Raw genomic sequence first — 17,893 nt, 5'->3', positions numbered from 1 at the left:
GCTTTACAGGCTCTTCTGATGCCATGTTCTCATGATAACAATGAATTTTACATTTTGCTAATATAATTGGAGTCATGACTGCAGCAGACTTACAGGCTCCAAGAAAAATCTTGCTGCTTTTCAGATAGAGTTCTATAAAAGAATGCTTCTCAAGATATCTGACTACCATATACCACAGCATCTACTCCTGTCACTAGAAATGCAGATCACATGGGCCCACGGCATGTTCTTGGTTCTCTGACATCTCTGGCCACTAAAATGACTGTTGCCTCCTAAGGCAGGTCATTTTGCTTTTTGCCAGAAATGCTAAGAGATGGCTGTTTGGGCCAGAAGTGCATACTCTTCTGTTTCCATGTTGTTGGCAACCATGCCATCATGGTCTGATGCACAGTCTGGGCTGGGGCTGGAGATTTTTGCTGGATCATCTGCCCAAGTGATAAAGAACAGCAAAAGCCAGTTTGCCAACAATCAGACAATTTCTAGTGATGATCTTTCCGCTTCTTATGAAGTATCAGGTATGTTTGAAAACTCTGATATCTGACACTACTTTGCGCTGTGCTTGAAGCTTAAATCAGTGAGCTGGTCCTTTGGAGCTAAGCAAAGGGGACAGATTTCTACTTTGAGCGTTTGTTCTGCAGTACAGTGAATGCAACACTAGAGAAAATGGATAATAAATGTTGCCACTTAATAACTGGGATTGTCTCATTGACTCTAACTTTGATATCACATGGATGGCATTGTGTTTAGTTATGAACATCCTACAACCATTGCTTCTAAACTTTCTCAGTGCAATGTAAAAGTATATACGTATGCTGCTTAGTTCACTTAAAAGCTTAGAACACCTTTCCAACAACAACTCTTCATTCTTACATTTCCTCTTCACCTCTGTTCTCATTGGTTTGGGAGAAAAGGTTAAATTTGCAGCATGCCCTGAAGGTCCAAACTCCAGTGGGATTGGCTTTAGACATTGCTTTTACCAAAGCTCAGGCTAGCTAAGACTAGTACAAGCGTGATATGCAGAGGACATTTTGAAGGACTATAACTGCTGCTATGCAAGTTTATATTCCTGTGTTATGTTTTCTTGTAGTGTTACTGGCACTATACTTCTTGCTTTTGGTATCTGCTCTGCCATATACCCACTCACTAATGCTGAGGCAACACTATAAAGCAAAAGGAAAGCATGTTAGATATCAAAACAGTTAGAATTACAGTTTGCACAAGCTCTAATATGAATGGCCAAGGAACTGATACTGGTTTGGGATCAACAGACGCTTAGAACATTGGGGCAGTTAAACTCTTTTTTTTTTCCCTAAAGAAAATGAGAAATGTACGCAAGTCTTGTGATATTCACAAAAATATTGACTGGTCTATTTGTTTTGCTAATTTTGCAGTTTTGGCTAATTGGCAAGCTCTTCCCTCCTCGTTCCTCTTCTTGCCCCAGTGTTGAATTGAAACCTCTAGCAGTGACTAAAACAGAGGCTGAGCTGGGTTCTCTTACGAACAAGTTAGCTGCTTGTTCTAGAGAGCACCTGGGGAAGACTCACAAATCTATCTGTGAACTGAATCTCTCCTGTTGAGCTCATCTCCCCAAAAATGTGTTTGGAGTTTTCAGTTGCTCTTTATTTATCCTGGGAAGGCTTCTGAATGTCTCGAATTTTCCACTGCATAAGAAAATGGCATTTCAATGGGAATCTCAGGTTTAACCAAGGCATGTCCCTTTGCTTCTGCTCTTACCTTGCAGAACTGAGCAAATCATTAGCTTGTCTGGCCTCATACCTTTTTTTTTTTTTCCTACTCCCCTCTTCAGCCTCCTTGTTGTTTCTTGGTTTTGATAGTTATGTGAACACAGAAAAAGCATAGAATCCTCACATCCATTCTTCTCTCCTTCTTGTAGTGAACGTGACCTGGAGGAAGTGCTGACATTTTACACACACAAAAGCAAGTCGGCAAGTGTCTTTCTAGGAACAAACTCCGCAAGCACAAAATCCAGCCACACTAGTAACCGGTCAGAGAAACAGCCTCAAGGGGGTAAGTGTTGCAGGCGGTTCTGAGGTGATGTTGTCCAGACAAATCCAGTTTAACCTCAGTCTATGGAAAGAGAACAACCCCTCCAGAATGTTATTCGGGTTTCTTGAGTTAGCATATCTTTTGTTTGTTTGTTTTTAACTGACTCTGTGTGAAGACTAGAGTAACTGCACCCCTACTTTCTAAAAAGTGAAATGGGATGAATCTGGACTAGCATTTATAAGTAACTAGATATGGTGGCTTACGACTGAAGTGAGAATGTGCAAAATGAAGGCACTGAAATTTGAAACGAACAGATCCTTATCATTCATTACTTTCATTCTTATCAGAGTAAGGTATGAGAGAAATCAAGGCCTGTTAAATTGTGCTACCTACAGTGAGCATACCCATCGGAGGGCAGAGTCTGTATTTTTGAGCCTAATTAGGCATTCCATGGAAGGAAGTACAGTGCCAGCCATACAAGTCCAGTAGTCCATGCTACTGTACACGACAGCACAATTGTGATCAAAAGAGTTGCATGGTCTACAGTAAACATTAGCAAGACAGTTTGTTGTAACGAGGTTTAAATTCTGCAGTCCTCCTTCTAATAATATCACTGTTTGCATTATTCTACTTCCTAACTCCGTGGTTTTGTTATAGACCATCCTGAGGTGGTGGAAAAAAAAAAAGATGATCAGCCCAAAAGTTCAATTGCAGATCTGCCTGCAGAAGGAGCGTTAAAAGGCTACAAACCCAAAGAAGTTAAATCTACCTGTAAGTGAACTGGCTCAAATCATCATCAAGAAAAAAAAAAAATGAATGCATATACTGTCTTTAATACTGTTTTAAACAGAGGTTGGAACTTTTTGGGTTCAAACTGAAGGATCAAATGCCCATTTTTGTGGAAGATTCTGCAGGTTTTTTCTTTTAAACCTGAGAAAAAATACTGTAGAGTGAGCAGTATGAAAGAGTTAGCTGCTCTTCTGTGGGGGGAAATCTAGATACGGCAAGCTTTGAAAGACGATATTCATCATGTAGAGCCTCTTGTCTCTGCTGGTAGATGAGGTCATTTTGGCTTCAGCGTGTCCAAGTAGAGGCATCTTTGGTGTGATGATACTAGTCAAAGGACCTGAAAAACAGCTTTTTCTCATGTAGTGTGCTCGTTATCTTTGTGTAGTTCCAGAAGGACTCACCTCCTCCTTAAATGCTGAAGTGAAATTACCTCAGTGCGACCCTCCTCTTGCTTCTTCCTCTGTGTCTGGTGCCACGTTCCAGAGAAGTACCAGTTCCTGGATACCATCTCAGCCTGCAGCCTCTGAAAATTCACAGGTGCCTGGTCACCATTCATTGCCAGCTCCTCCAGTTGGTCCCAGGCTGATTCAGTCCCTGTCCCCACTGCCCTCCTCACAGAGCACAGCTCCTGACAGCTCTTCTGCCTTCAGAAACACAGCGTTCAATCAGTCTTCTAGCCTTGCAGGGTTACATCGTTGTCATTCTGGTAGCTACACCATTGGCCCATTCTCATCTTTTCCGAGAGCTGCTCAGATCTACAGCCAAAGATTGTCCCGACCATCCTCTGCAAAAGTAGGTGAGTGTTCTGGGATCCATAATAACCTGCTAATTCAGTACAGAGTTTGTGTAATCTCTGTTCTGGAGTAGGTAGAAATTTTACATTTCCAGAATTATGAGTCTTGTTGAATGGTGCTAAATTTCTCATGGAAAGGAGGAGTGCAGGAAGCAGCACTTGTTTGTACAAAGGCACCCCTTTTATTGAGCAGATGAACAGGAAATCATGGAATTGTTTAGGTTGGAAAAGACCATTAAGATCATTGAGTCTAACTGTTAACCGAACACTACTAAGTCCACCACTAAATCATGTCCCTAAGTGCCATGTCTACACATCTTTTAATATCTCCAGGGATGGTGACTCAGCCACATCCCTGGGCAGCCTCTTCCAATGCTTGACAACCCTTTCAGTGAAGAAATTTTTCCTAATATCCAGTCTAAACCTCCCCTGGTGCAACTTTATGCTATTTGAATCCTATCACCTGTTCCCTGAGAGACTGACACCCACCTTGCTACAACCTCCTTTCAGGTAGCTGTAGAGAGCGATAAGGTCTCCCCTCAGCCTTGAACTTTGAACTCAGCTGTTGAACTTGTTTGAAAAGAGCTGGGAAATGAAGTATTATTATATTTTCACTTGATTGTATTACTGATCTCTTGTTTAACTTTAGTGATTTTTTTAATGTAGTTTTGGTTAGCAGAAGTCCTATCTCAGTCTATGTGCTGTTCTTAATTCTGCATTTATCTATAGTGCAGAGAAATCCTTTAATGAAACGTCATAATTGTTGAATACTTAAAGGTGTGTCAAGACCTCCAAAAATGAAAGATCTGAATGAATCGTTACTGTATCTCATTCTCTAGGACTTTTCAGCACTACCATATCCAAGGATATCTTAAATACAAGATCTAGAGACCTTTCATTTACCAGGCTGGGGTAGAACATAGTTGAGCAATGCAGCTTTGGAGTGTAAGGAATCTGGAGAGTAGAAGAAACTGTAGGAATTTATTAATGCAGACTTTAATCTATTTGGAAAGTTTTGAGAACCACGCACAGGCTAACAACTGTGGTTCTGATAAAATGTAATATATATATATTATTTTTTTTTTAAATGATGGTATACATTTGCTTTAGGTTGTAGATCAGGGTCAGCACATGTTCACTAGGGTTCCTGTATATGAACAGCATTTCTAGCATTAAAATAAATCTGACTTCCCAACTGAGTAGCTTATTTAAAGGTATCTATCTGTTTTTAAGGAAAAACGTGATAGATTTAACTTAGGTTACAGCAGCCAATATTCTCTGCAATTGGGTGCCATTAGATATGTTATGATGAAGATAATACGGGTTTAGAATTGACAGAAGCTCATATAGGCAATACCCATGCACAATAGAAAGCTGTGTTCTCCCTAGAATCTGCAGAAAGTGTCATAACTGCTTTTATATCTCTGTGATCAGCAGGCTGAGAGAGTCGGATATACCACTTACTAAGCATATCCAAATGTTTGTTTCGTAGGTTTGTGCCATCGCAGTCCAAGTGGGCAGCGTGCGGGCTCAGCCAGGATGCACAAAGATGCAGAAGATACTTCTTCCCAGGGCAAACGTTATAGTCCCAGTATGGTAGCAGCGGAACTGCAGCAACTAGCAGAAAAGCAAGCAGCCTGTCAATATTCCCCACCAAGCCACATCAGTCTCCTTACACAGCAGGTAAGTAAGCAGTAAAGCTAGAGCCCCTGTGACAACAGAAAAGTCTGTCACAGACTTCTGTGTCAGCACTAGGCTGGGCTGAGACACGCTGGAAGGATTAAATCTCATGAAAATAGTTTTCTGTCATATTGTTGTTTTGAAGTGTTCACAGCGACAAGTTTTGATCTTCTGTGGGATGACAAGAATATTGCTAAAGTCCTTTTATAAAAGAATGCGAGACTGGGCAGAGGATTAGAAACTACGTTACAAAAACCAAATCCATGCTTGGTCTTATTAAACAATAAAACTAAGTTTTCTCAGATTTGTACTTCCATGCAATTTCCTTCCTCCTTCCTTCAGTGTGTCATCACAGTGCTGGGAATGGAAGTCTGCAGAATGGGTTCTGATGTAAATTCTGTGTTCCAATAACATTTTAAAGACATAATGAAGTACTTACTAGGATGGGATATGATAATCCTTTTGCTAAACATGGTGGTATAGATCAAATTTAGGGGGGACCTTATCAACACTTATAAATACTTAAAGGGTGGCTGTCAGGAGGATGGGGCCAGGCTCTTTTCAGTGGTGCCCAGCGACAGGACAAGAGGTAATGAGCAAAAACTTGAGCATAGGAAGTTCCACCTAAACATGAGGAGGAACTTCTTTACTTTGAGGGTGGCAGAGCACTGGCACAGGCTGCCCAGAGAGGTGGTGGAGTCTCCATCTCTGGAGACATTCAAAACTTGCCTGGACGCGTTCCTGTGCAACCTGCTGTGGGTGACCCTGCTCTGGCAGAGACATAGGACTAGATCATCTCCAGAGGTCCCTTCCGATTCTATGATTCTATGAAATTTACATTGGCTTCTGGTAGAATTCTTAGTTTCATATATCTTTTTGAGTTATGTCCTAAATGGCTATACTCGTAATCATTTTTTTCTTTATAATATGCTATAGTTATGTTCATCAAAGGTGTTCAAGTTGGACACTTCTCATTAATTAAGCTGCCAACTGGAGGTTCTCCAAAATAGGTACCTGGCTTTGGAAATTAATTTTTTTCCTCTTTACTTGCTAGTGACAAACAGTTTAAGTATTTTCATTCTAATAGTTTGGTTTTGGAAGTATTGTTTTAACAGTGATGTTTTGCTAAGTTTTCTGAGGCATATTTAATAGTTGCAATAGCTGGTGCTACTTGCTGCTTTTTGCTTCTTTTTCAATTTTATTGTGTTATGTTTGGATTTTGAATATCTGGTTAGATGATTAGCAACATGTCTTTTTCAAATGGTGAGGTGCACTTACAACTCCAGGAAGCTGAATAGATTTTTGGACCCTTCTGCATCCAGGTCAAGGTTTTAATTCAGTCCGGGCAGTTCCAAAACTAACACAGGCACCCTGGTCTTCTCAGATAGGTCTTGAACTTTAAGGGATAAGTCACAAAAACAAATAACCTTCTTGATGTTGGACTCATCAGAGTATGTGAGCAGTGAATATACCAGTGTTGCTGAGGCCTGATCTTGCATCAGGCCAGATCCTGCTTAGACAATTTGATCTTTCAGAGCCTTAAATGTTATGGGGAACATCAGGAGAAGTTTGTTTGCTTGTTCAGTAATTTTCAGAGCTGTCAGTCTGGTTCTCTTAATGAAATCAGAATTCAGCTTTTTTTAAGCTAAACTTCGTTAGTAAAACTGTTCAAAAATTCGGCAGTGAAACATTTTCATTCAGGAAATGCCAATTTGTTGAAAGATAAATATATGATGGAAGCTGCCTCCTTGAGTAAAAATTAGTATCTAAAGAAATATTTGGGAAAAAGTAGAACTCCATCTATTTCATTTCAGTCTTTTCAGGAAAGAACTTTTTAAAAGAAATTCATAGACGTTATCCCTAAAACCACTCATTTTCCACTTGGCTCCAACTGTCTAACTTTCTTAAGTCTGTCTAGAGAACTCAAATTGCCCTTGGGCTACCATTTGTAAAGATGATTTTTTAAGTTTCTGTATTCCTCCCATAGCTAGCTACTGCTGGTTACATTAGGAAGTGCAGAAGGGGGAAACCAGAGAGGAATTCAAAGATCTACATGGGAAGGGCTGTGTAGCTTCCTGAGTATAGCTGTGTTGAGTGACAAAGGAGCATACTCTGGTAAGTGGAGATGGTGGAGGCTGAACCCTGTTTAGCCACCAGTCAGTCAATCAGTGTAGGCATACGCAAGTCTGAAAGTGGCTGTGAAATGCAGTGGTAGCTCTGGAAATGTGTTGGTCATGGCAAATGTGTCTTCATTGCTTTTTGCTTCTGGGTTCTCCCAAGATACTTTTCCACAGAAGAGGTGGGAAATGTATAGAAGGAGAACGAAGGTGCTAAGTCCCTTCTTTGTGGCAAGCAAACAATAAAGACCTCAACTCCTAGCAGACAGTGTAGATTTTTCTGAGTGACCTTGGTGTATTTTGTATTTGGCTACGTAGTGTTTGTGCAGGCTTTGCTTCTGTAGTGAAATATAGAAACATGGGTTGAGTTGTATCTTAATGGTCTTCTGTCACCATGTAGAAAGGGATTCACAAGTCAGTGGAAAGTTTAGAGCTGGAACACTATCTGACAATGGATTTCCTTCCTGAGCCTGCATCCATTCAGTTCTAGAGATCTGTTCTCTACTGTGATTCTCCAGGCCATGTGTTGTGGTTTAACCCCAGCTGGCAGTTAGAACCACACAGCCACTCGCTCACTCCCCCAGGTTGCGATGGGGAATAGACTCAGAAGAGTAAAAGTGAGGGAAAAACTCATGGGTTGAGATACGGTTAGTTTAATAAGTAAAACAAAAGCCATGCACTCAAGCAAAGCAAAACAAGAAACTCATTTACTACTTCCCATCAGCAGGCAGGTGTTCAGCCATCTCCAGGAAAGCAGGGCTCCATCACACATAAGGGTTATTTGGGAAGACAAATGCAGTAACTCTAAAAAAAATCCTCTCCTTCCCCCAGCTTTTTATGCTGATCAGAATGTCAGATGATATGGAATATTCCTTTGGTCAGTTGGGGTCAGCTGTCCTATCTACATCCTCTCCCTTCTTCTGACCTCCTGGCCTGCTTGCTGTGCAGGTGATACGAGGAGTGGGCCTCCATATGAGGCCTTTACTGCCTAGCAACAACCAAACCCACCAGTTTTGGGATATTTCTTATCCCAAATCCAAAAAATAGCACTATTACCAGCTGCTAGTAAAAAAGTTAACTCTATCCCAAGTGAAACCATGACACCATGTTTCTGCAGTAATCCTTTTGGAGAGATGAAATCTGAAGCTTGCTTAGTATGAAAATTTGGATGGTTTAGTTGAGGATGGCTTTTCTTTTACGAAAATCTTGCAACGAGGACCAAGGGGTTTAGTTCTGTGGGGAGACAAGGCTGCCATGACAATGAAGAGTGACAAGAGGTACCTGCATACAATAAAAGCATAACAGCATGGTAGCAAGTGCCTGTACAGGCAAAACTGGAGGAGCTAAGCAAGGGTTGGGTGCATTGTTGAGGGACCTGGAACCGGGACACCTGGTGTTGAGCCATAGTTATAGATGTAAGTTTGAATTTTGAATTTGAATGGACTGTGGATTGAATGAATAGGAGAAGTGTAGGCATTACAGAGTAGGCTGGTGCTTTGGAAAGTGATTTGCAGAAGGGTAAATATCGGTGAAGCTATTTGGGAATGTTGTGTCATTATAGGCTTGAGCAGACAAGGATTTGATCCGAACCAGGAATCGGGAAGATAGGGGCAGAAGAGATAGAGAAACATGTGGGAGAGGATTTAGTAAACAGCTGGAGAGAAGTTAGAAGTCAAACACTGTTGGTATGAGTTGAAAGGGAGAAAGACTTGGGACAGGAGTGTTTGGGGACCCTGGGTTATGAGACCCTGGTGGCTTCAGGACAGGAGAAGTAGGGGACTGAAAGCTGAGAGGTTAGAGATAGGGCTTGTATGAGGGTGATTTAGTTAAAAAGGGCACTACTTTCCTGTGCATTTTTAGACAGGAGACTCTGAATTGTTATTTTCCCCCTTTTCTCTCCTCTGTTTAAGCTACTTGACATATAGTAGTCCTTTTAAAGTATAAGCATTCTAAAACAAATTGACATGAAGACAACCGCTGGAAGAGAACATCACTCACCTAAATAATAAAAATAGTACAATTGTTTAAAGCCACTTTGGAAACTTGGAGTTAGTCTGCCTTTTTGGAAAGTACCTGGCTGGTATGAAAGGCACTTGATATTTGGATTTAATTATGTTTAATGGCAAGATTAGGACGATTGATTTGGAGGGGGTGTGTGAAAGAGGGACTTTTTTGAAAACACTACTATTGATGTGGACTGTGTTTCTTTTCCAAGGGCAAGAACTTCTATGTGAGAGTTGAATGCCTTTAGCTGTGCCTTGGTTTCCTGTGTTGTGCCCAGCTGTGTCTTGGGGGCGGGGGTACTCTGAATACACTGCCTCCTTCCAAGAGCAGCTGGGAAGCTTGTTTTCCATTCCCATTCTTGTGAGAATTACTTCTGGTATCCGTGTATCAGTGTGGGTCTCCGGGGTTCCCAGGAATGTAGCCTCAACAGCTGTGCTTGGAATGATCTTGCCATTCTGATTGTGAGTCCACCTCTGTCACTCCTCAGTCCCTGCTGTTCTTCACTGTTTCCTATCCCTGCACAGAGCACCTGTTTCACACTTTCTTTATTATACTCGTGTATTCTACCCTCTGTATTAGATCAGTTTAGTTTATTAAGCTAACTTGCTGCTGAAATGGCAATGTTCAGAGGGAAAACTTTAAGTGTAAGTATCTGACAAGCTTTGAACAAGGTATTCAAAATCTGTTGTCTTAAAAACAAGATTTTTGTGATTATGTCAGTTTTCTGTCTTGCTGGTCCTCTCCATTAACTTGTGAAACACCTCATGGGAACTTCACAGTGATACTCAAAAAGTGAACAGTTCTTATAATATGGGAGGTGGAAATGGTAGGAAGGTAAAGCCTTACTGATATGCGGTTTCATTCCCTTGTACACAGTTAATTTTCAGCCCTTACAGACTGCCTCACAAAGTGTGTGAGAACATTTTGCTTTCAAAAAGTAGTTTTCATTATATTGTATAAAATTTTATCAGTGCATCTTCACGCTTGCAATATGAAAATAAACAAGGGTGCCTTCACAGTGGTATACAGTAGAAATTGTGTACCCATAAGAATCGTTACTTAATCCCCTGCATCATTGTATGTATGATGCCTTACTGCCCAGTTGCAGGAACGAGAGAGATGGATAGAGAGGAAAGAGGAGCAGTATTATTCATAGACTACAAAAGGAGCAGCTGTTTGGGTAACTTCTGTAACTGTCTCTAATGGTAGTTGCAGAAAAGATGTTGCCTTAAGGACACAGTGAAGTGTGACAATCTCAAGTTAGGTTATGAAAGATCATAATCATCAGCATTACAAATAAACACAGTGAAGCTGCTAGGGAGAATCTTTATTGTTAAATATAGCTGTTAGTAATTAATGTTAGTTTTTACTTCTGAGGAATTTAATTCCATTTTATTTACTTAAAAACATATTTACAATGGTTTTTATAATACGTAAAATCTAATAGTAAAGCTGATTTTGAGGTTATGACAAACAGTGAGAGTATGTACTTCTATCCATAAGAGATCTTTCAAACACTGCCTGATTTTTGCAGTACTTGCCATCTAACTGTATCAGTAGCCACAGTAGCCAAAAAAAGGCGTTCCTCTAGTTAACTACCCAGTATGTTTGGGAGCAAGCAATACAGAGATCTCTATGGAAAATGTGTGCCTCTGAGGATGCAGCATTAACCTTCTAAGTTCATGTCTGAGTAGGATAACAAGGAGGCATGTGAGCTCAAAGCGTTATGAGAAAACAAGTAAGAAAGAAAGCCCCTGTCCAAATTCCCCAAGTTTCAACTAAATAAGTCTTGAGGACAGTACTTTCTTACCTGTTTCGTGAAGAATGTTAAGTGTGTAGAAGTGCAAGGCCCATGAGTGTTTCAGTTGAGAGCTAAAATGGAGTCCAATATATCTGTTCTGTTTGGACTGCTGCCTAGCCAGTCAGAATGCATATATTAATTAGCAGTGAACAGGCTTCTAATTTGGAACTAGATGCAACATGTGCTGCTTCTTGCTTGTAAGTTAGGGGGACACAGGGAGCAGAGATCTTGAAGATATCATGGGTAGCAGACTTGTGAATTGATGTGGCTATTGTCCAGGGAGACACACGGGGATGCCATAGGAAATCAGATTTCCTTAAATAAGCTATTGATAGATTAATTTCTTAATTCAGTGTGGATGTAGTCTAGTTCTGTAGACGCAAATTTTGGAGGATGTGGGCATTAGAGATACTGAATTTCTTTTGCGCTATTTTTCACTATAGTAGATACCAAGGAGATACATTTTCTTTGCAGGTAACGAAGTGAAGCTCCTAGGAGAAAAGATAGGCAAAAAATGTTTTGTGAGACTTCTGTGGCTGGATGACATACATTTAGGAGTTCAGAAATGTTACAGTGAAGTGACAAATTTCCTACTGAAAGGTGTGGTCAGTGCTAAAGCTGTTACAAAGGACAAAAAGGCAACAAATGTGCTTATCTGTAATAGCACTGGAACAGGCTGCCCAGGGGGGTTGTGGAGTCCCCTACTCTGGAGATTTTCAAGACCTGCCTGGATGCAGCCCTGAGGGATGTGCTTTAGGCAATCCTGCTCTAGCAGGGGAGTTGGACTAGATGATCTCTAGAGGTCCCTTCCAACTCTGAAGATTCCGTGATTCCGTAATAAGGACCCTAAAGATTCCTGTAAATTTAAGCAGCAAGTCCTTCTCCACTAGCAGATACGTATCAAGTTGAAATAAAAATGGAATCTTAATTCACCGATAAACATAATTCAGACCCCCAAAAAACTCCAGAACAGCCAACCTGTGTCTTGATCCGTTAGAATTCTTTGAATGGAGAAAAATGGCATCTAGTGAAACTGGTTCTTGTTGTTCAAACTTTCAAAACAGTTTTTGACAAGTTTTCAGCAAGGACTGTTAAGCAAGCCGGGTATCTGCAGGGTGAGAGGCAAAGTTTTTTGTTACAGGTTGAAACCAGAAAGCAAACAAAAGAATAACTAGCCAGTTTGCTATACAGTAAGTGGATAACTGAAGACAGAATACAGAATGTGTATGATGGAGGGTAAAATTAAATATTTGAAAGGAGGAGGTTCATAATAACTGGCATATTATTGCCTAAAGAATGAATATAAAAGCAAGCTATTGCAAGGTAATATGGGGTGTGAATTTACAGTAGATTAACTGCTCTATGGCGTTCATCCATGTGAACACATGCTTGTGCAGCTCATGTTTACTACATGAGGTAACTTCTTGTTACCTTCAGTATAATGTGGGCTGCAAGTGTCCAGATGTTCAGTTACTCTGAAGTTACGTGTCTGGAAACTTGAGCCTACCTCCTGGTGGTTTGTCAGTATGTTTGCATTCTTTTTTTGATTACTAGGAGAAAAACTAAGAGAAATTTAACTGTGTTAACTGGGCAAGACAATGGCATATGAAGTTCAGTGTTTACAAATAACTGATCACGTGGCAAGCAATAACTTTAACCGCTTAAAGTAATAAGCTTCAAATTAATCATTTAGGGAAGAAAAAAAATTAATTTTGTTGTGGAAAGCTCAGTGGAGATACCTGTTCTAAGTCAAGCAGTAAAGGCAACAAACAACAATTACTACGATGTTTAAGGAAGAGGATAGAAAATAGTATGTAATTAGTAAGTATCAATTACATGCCCTCCCTCCAGTTCTGGTTGCCATTCCTAAAGTGAATTCAGGAAAAATATCTGGGACTCTCAGATAAGTGACTACAACAATTAACTGCAAAATGCATTTTTAATGAGAAAGTGAAAGTATTAAGGTTTTTTTTTTTTTGCTTAGGAAAGAGATAGGTACGTAGGAATTATACAGAGCAGTGGACGACAAGGTAAAAAAAGTTGATTTTATTAATGTTTCTCATAAAAAGAAGGGTATACTCAGTTTAGTAGGAAGACGTCAGTAAAAACTGATAATAAAAGTGAATAGTTACTATCACAGAATATGCTTACCTTCTGAAACTTCCTGCAACAAGATACCACTAAAGCAGAAAGCTTAACAGGCCATAGTAACCTCAGAATAATGAGCATTATGCAAATGATAGTTCCCTAGGTTTTAACATACAGAAATAACAAATTAATTTTCCTTATCAATTAGGTGTTTGTTAGATGCCTGGAAACTAAAATTTCTTCCGTTTCTGAAATATGTCAGGCAGGATAGCGAGCTTGATGGGCCATTGCTCTGAACTGACCTTTTGTCTTTAATATTGAGGAACGTGTGCTATGCTGCTGCTTCCATATTTATGACTTTTTCTTTGCTACGTTGCTTTACAATAGTCAAGCTAAATATTTCCTTTAGTATAAGTGGGTTACTGAGACACTTATGAAGAAATCGGTATCTGAAATTAGTGATTTCCTTAGTTATGGAATGTAAACAATTTCTAATTATTTTTAGAGTGATGATGTCTTTGTCAGTATGTGTAGTTGGTTCACCTGGAGTGTTGTCAGTGTGTTAATGATACTCAACTCAATTTTTCAATTATTCTGAAATTTTCTTGTTTAGTTTGCCCATTGCCAAGCATGAGCCTAAGATAGTAACAGTACTATTGGAGAATCAAGGTAGATGCACTGGGGGTGAATTGGGGAACGAAGCTGAAGATAGCAGTTCAGTTAAGCCCCTTTCATTGTATAGGGGCTTAATTGCCAGCTTGCCTCGATTTGTGATATAGGAGCCTTATTGGCTACTATATTACTTTTGGACAGCTGAGCTACAAGAAGGGTTTTTTGTCTGGACCTACTGTTAGCCATTGGCCTTTCCTGATGGATGAAGGCTGGGACCAAAATAATCCAGACTTCTTTTCCCTCTGCCGTATTTCTTACCAGGCATTAATCCTGAAGTCTTTATTTCATGTGTGTTTAGCATAAAATATTTCCGTGTGCTTGTATTGCGGGACTTTCTACGGGGAGGAGGACATTAAAATGCACAGCATGTGTGGAGATCCGGAGCCAGGTGGCTGGATCTGGATACATATGTGTCTTTTTCTTTGTGAATAGCTACTTCTCTCTGAAGTATGCTGTAAGGTAAAAAGAAGGTTTTCTTCTGCAATGTTGGATCTGCGTGAGGTCCCTATCACTGGCTCGTGTGGGGGGCTGCAGTTGATATCTACTAGGCTGTAATACTTTGTGGTTATTAATGCTAGTGAACTGAAGAATGTGTTAAACTGGCCAGCTTCACCAGGGGGAAGAAGAGAAGGAGGGGAAGCCTGGTGGGAGCTCCGCCCCTCTCTGTGAGGGAGAGTGTGAGATTTCAGGACCCAGCTATCATTGGGAGTAGCTCCAATTCTTCTAGCCAGGGAGTTTAATCACAGGGATAACATCAGACCACCCAGGCAAGGACTATACTGAGCTGCTTCCATCTCTGCTATGCAGTCAGTCAATGCCCAATATCCAGCAGCCAGGATTCCTGCAAACATACTGACAGATCCATAGGAGGATGGGGCACTCTTCTCATTCTGCGTTTTTCATTTGGAGAGAAGGTGGAAATTAACAGGAAGCAGATGAGTTTACTAAACCTTAGGAAAGGTGAGAGGGAGTGACCAAGAATTGGAAGGGGCACTTTACAGTGCCCCAGAGTGACCTTGTGGGAATAAGATACCCCAGGAATCCCAAAATAGCAAGCTTCAGCTTAACATCAGCTACAACAATATTTGAACACACACCACTCCTCAGTTAACTGTCTCAATTACACAGTGTGGTACCTGTCTTGTCTTCAGCAGAGGAAAAGAGCCGCAAAGCAAATTGCCAGTGTGCCAAAACACACTGTACAGGTCCCAGTGGGTATCAGGTCTTTCAGCTCTAGATCTGAGGAAGAGCAACATGGTGACTGACCATAAACTCAGGGTGCGGCAAATACTTGCAGAAACTTGGTGGGGATATTTTCCCCGCTAAAGGGTTTTTTCAGTGTTAGTCCCTTGCGTTGACTCAACCCGCTTTATCTGAGTCTTAATCAGAGTTATTTTTCTTATGTAACCATTTGGTTGGCTTTTACCCTTCCACTGATGGAGGGGAAAGGAAGTGTAAAGGAAAAAGGCATCTCACTGTAACTAGGAAGAGGAGCAAGAGGCCAGGAGATGAAGTCTGAGGGATGTTTGTCTTTCCTCTTTCACACAGCTCTGCACTGCTGCAGGGCCCTGTCTCCTCCTCATCCACAGGCTGTTCACACCGGAGCTGGGCTTAGTTTTAATACAACCGATTTGTAGCATCAGCAGTAATATCACTGGTCTCAGCAGAGGTTGTAGGAAGCAAAAATGTAAATGTAGTTTCTGCAGTGCTCGAATTGAGCCCCTTCTGCTCTGAGGCTCCAAAGCGAATAGGAGCAGAGGCTTTTGTTATGATGCAGCAACATCTGCAGAGAGTCACCAAATGGGCTAGGCTGAGCAACTGGAGCTCGTGTTATGGGAAAGATTACACCCTGATCATCAAACGTTTGGCAGGACTGTGCCTTATCAAAATCACTCCCACTGGGAAGTTTTGAGGCAGAGAGTGTTTAAATGAAAGCCTGACTTTTTCAGGAGAAGGAAGAGGAGAGTTCAGCCATCCACAGCAGCAGCACTAACTTGGAGGGTTTTTTCATTGTTAAATGGATGCATACGCTGGAGACACTACAAAGGAATTTGCAAGTTTGTCAGGTTTCCCAGGAATGTCTCTGGCAGGTCTTTGTCTGGAACATTTTCTGGAGACTGGAACACTTGTGCTGTGTATGCATGTGTATATCCTGTAAGCTGGTAAGCTCCATGAGGAGAGAAGGAATGTCACAGGCCTTTAGCCAGATCAGCCTTGGTACACACACAGATTTCACACTTCCCAGCCTGTTAGCCCCAGTTCTTCCCTTCTGGCTGGTTGCTGCTGCAAATTCAAATCTATATATAAAATGAAGGAGTTTTAGTATGGGGTGTGGTCAGCAAGCTGGCCTGGGTAACAAAAAGGTGGCCCTAGGAAAAAAATCAGTTTGTATTAGATGGTTTCTTCAAGGAATTTGTATTAGGTGTATTTTTGTGCTGCTATTCAGACAGGGAAAGTGTGTGTGTGTGCGTTAGAGATTTGTGGTTTCCTTTGCCTCTTAAGGAAAGAGTTGGGTTAAGATCCGTGATGCTTCCCATACTGGAATGGCCTGTTGGATTCCAGTATCTTGATATATTAAGGAAGGCAAGGCAGGTGGACTGTTTCCAATAGTACTGGAAGACCTGGGTGCTGTCAAACCAAGTCAAGATCTAGCCTGCGCTAGATCACAGATGGACATGGGAGCTCCGTGGTGAAGCCAAGAAAATGCAACACGCAGACTGGGGAGAGGACAGATTAACAATGAACATTTAGATTGTTGTAGCATCTAGTCATAGTCATCTGTAAAGGCTGGAAGAACAAAATATAACAAAGAATGCAGCAAATTTAAAAATTTTTTTTTTTAATCGCAAGTTGTTAGCTCTTCCCCTCTGTTCCTGGGAATATAAGTATTTCACTGATGTTGAAAGCCGCAGGGGTATGTGTGTCTGAGGAAGGCTTGGCAGATGAAAATACAGTGAATATGGAAGCCAGGTAATGGAAGAAAAGAAACGTTTCTTTTACAAGCTATTGGATAAAGATGGCATTGCTGGATGAACGGTAAGTAATAAAATGGAAAATCAGGGATTGACTGAAGGGTCTTGAAGGAGTTGAGCTCAGTACACAGGAAAAATAGATCAAAAGGCGAAGGAAAAGATATTACAAATGATGAGACATTTTGCACATTTTTGTTTGCTGGTGGAATGCTTCCTTCTTTGAGCTTATGATATAGTGTCATCTTGTCCTATCTGAGGCATCAAAATCAAAAGGTTCTGGTGTGGTCATAAGGCAGAGGAGCAGTGGTCTTATGTGTATTTTACCACAATCCCTGTCCAATCTTTCTTTAAAGGAAAAGGTTTCCCAGTGAACTGTCGATGTTCATATATACCTTTGAAACTTGTTGATAGGGTAGATTGTGCTGAAAACTTTGTGGCGTTAGGTCTCCTTCTGTTTCAGACTGAACTTTTCATTGTGTTGAAGGTTTTTTGGGAAGAGACAATAATGTAGGCCTGTGATGACTGTTCTTTTGGCATATCTCTTAGTCTTGATCTTTGACATATGGCTTGAACTCTGGATCTCTTTTCCTCCTCACCAATCAGAAAGAACAAAATGGAAATGTGAAATGTGTGGAGATGGTGCAAGTCTGGCTCCAAGTAAAAGAAATGGTCTTTAGGCTTTGTAGATACCAGTCCCTGGCACTTTATATGCACTGGCCTCTGGCAGAGAAGTACTAAACCTGCCAACTGGAGAGTGTATTTTGTAGTGGATTGCTTGCACAGTGTTGTAACACACTGACCAGTGAAACTCAGGTTCTGCCGTTCAGCATGTTGGTAATGAAAATTTAAGTCACTCTTCCACTCTCTGCCAGAGGGACAGAGTAACAGCTTCTAGTGATGATGTGTCCTTGTTCACCCTGGTTGACTCCTGCAAACTAGCAAGAGAAACACTCAGGGTTTTAGGAGGTTT

At 40.9% G+C, this 17,893-nt stretch overlaps 1 protein-coding gene across 3 annotated transcripts in view; it reads left to right on the top strand.

The window, feature by feature from the left end:
• TTLL5 (tubulin tyrosine ligase like 5) overlaps positions 1–17,893 on the top strand; it is a 141,365-nt gene that overhangs the window by 62,072 nt on the left and 61,400 nt on the right. For all 3 annotated transcript variants that reach the window (XM_063333497.1, XM_063333498.1, XM_063333496.1), the window contains exons 26-29: positions 1,895–2,028; positions 2,665–2,778; positions 3,182–3,592; positions 5,082–5,272. In XM_063333497.1, coding sequence (XP_063189567.1) covers positions 1,895–2,028; positions 2,665–2,778; positions 3,182–3,592; positions 5,082–5,272 — 850 coding nt within the window. The remainder of the gene's footprint in view (positions 1–1,894; positions 2,029–2,664; positions 2,779–3,181; positions 3,593–5,081; positions 5,273–17,893) is intronic.

The sequence above is a fragment of the Chroicocephalus ridibundus genome, chromosome 4 (assembly GCF_963924245.1).
Source record: "Chroicocephalus ridibundus chromosome 4, bChrRid1.1, whole genome shotgun sequence".
In the NCBI taxonomy this organism is placed as follows: domain Eukaryota; kingdom Metazoa; phylum Chordata; class Aves; order Charadriiformes; family Laridae; genus Chroicocephalus; species Chroicocephalus ridibundus.
Note: the sequence above shows the minus strand (reverse complement) of the source record. Positions and strands in the feature narration are given on the sequence as shown.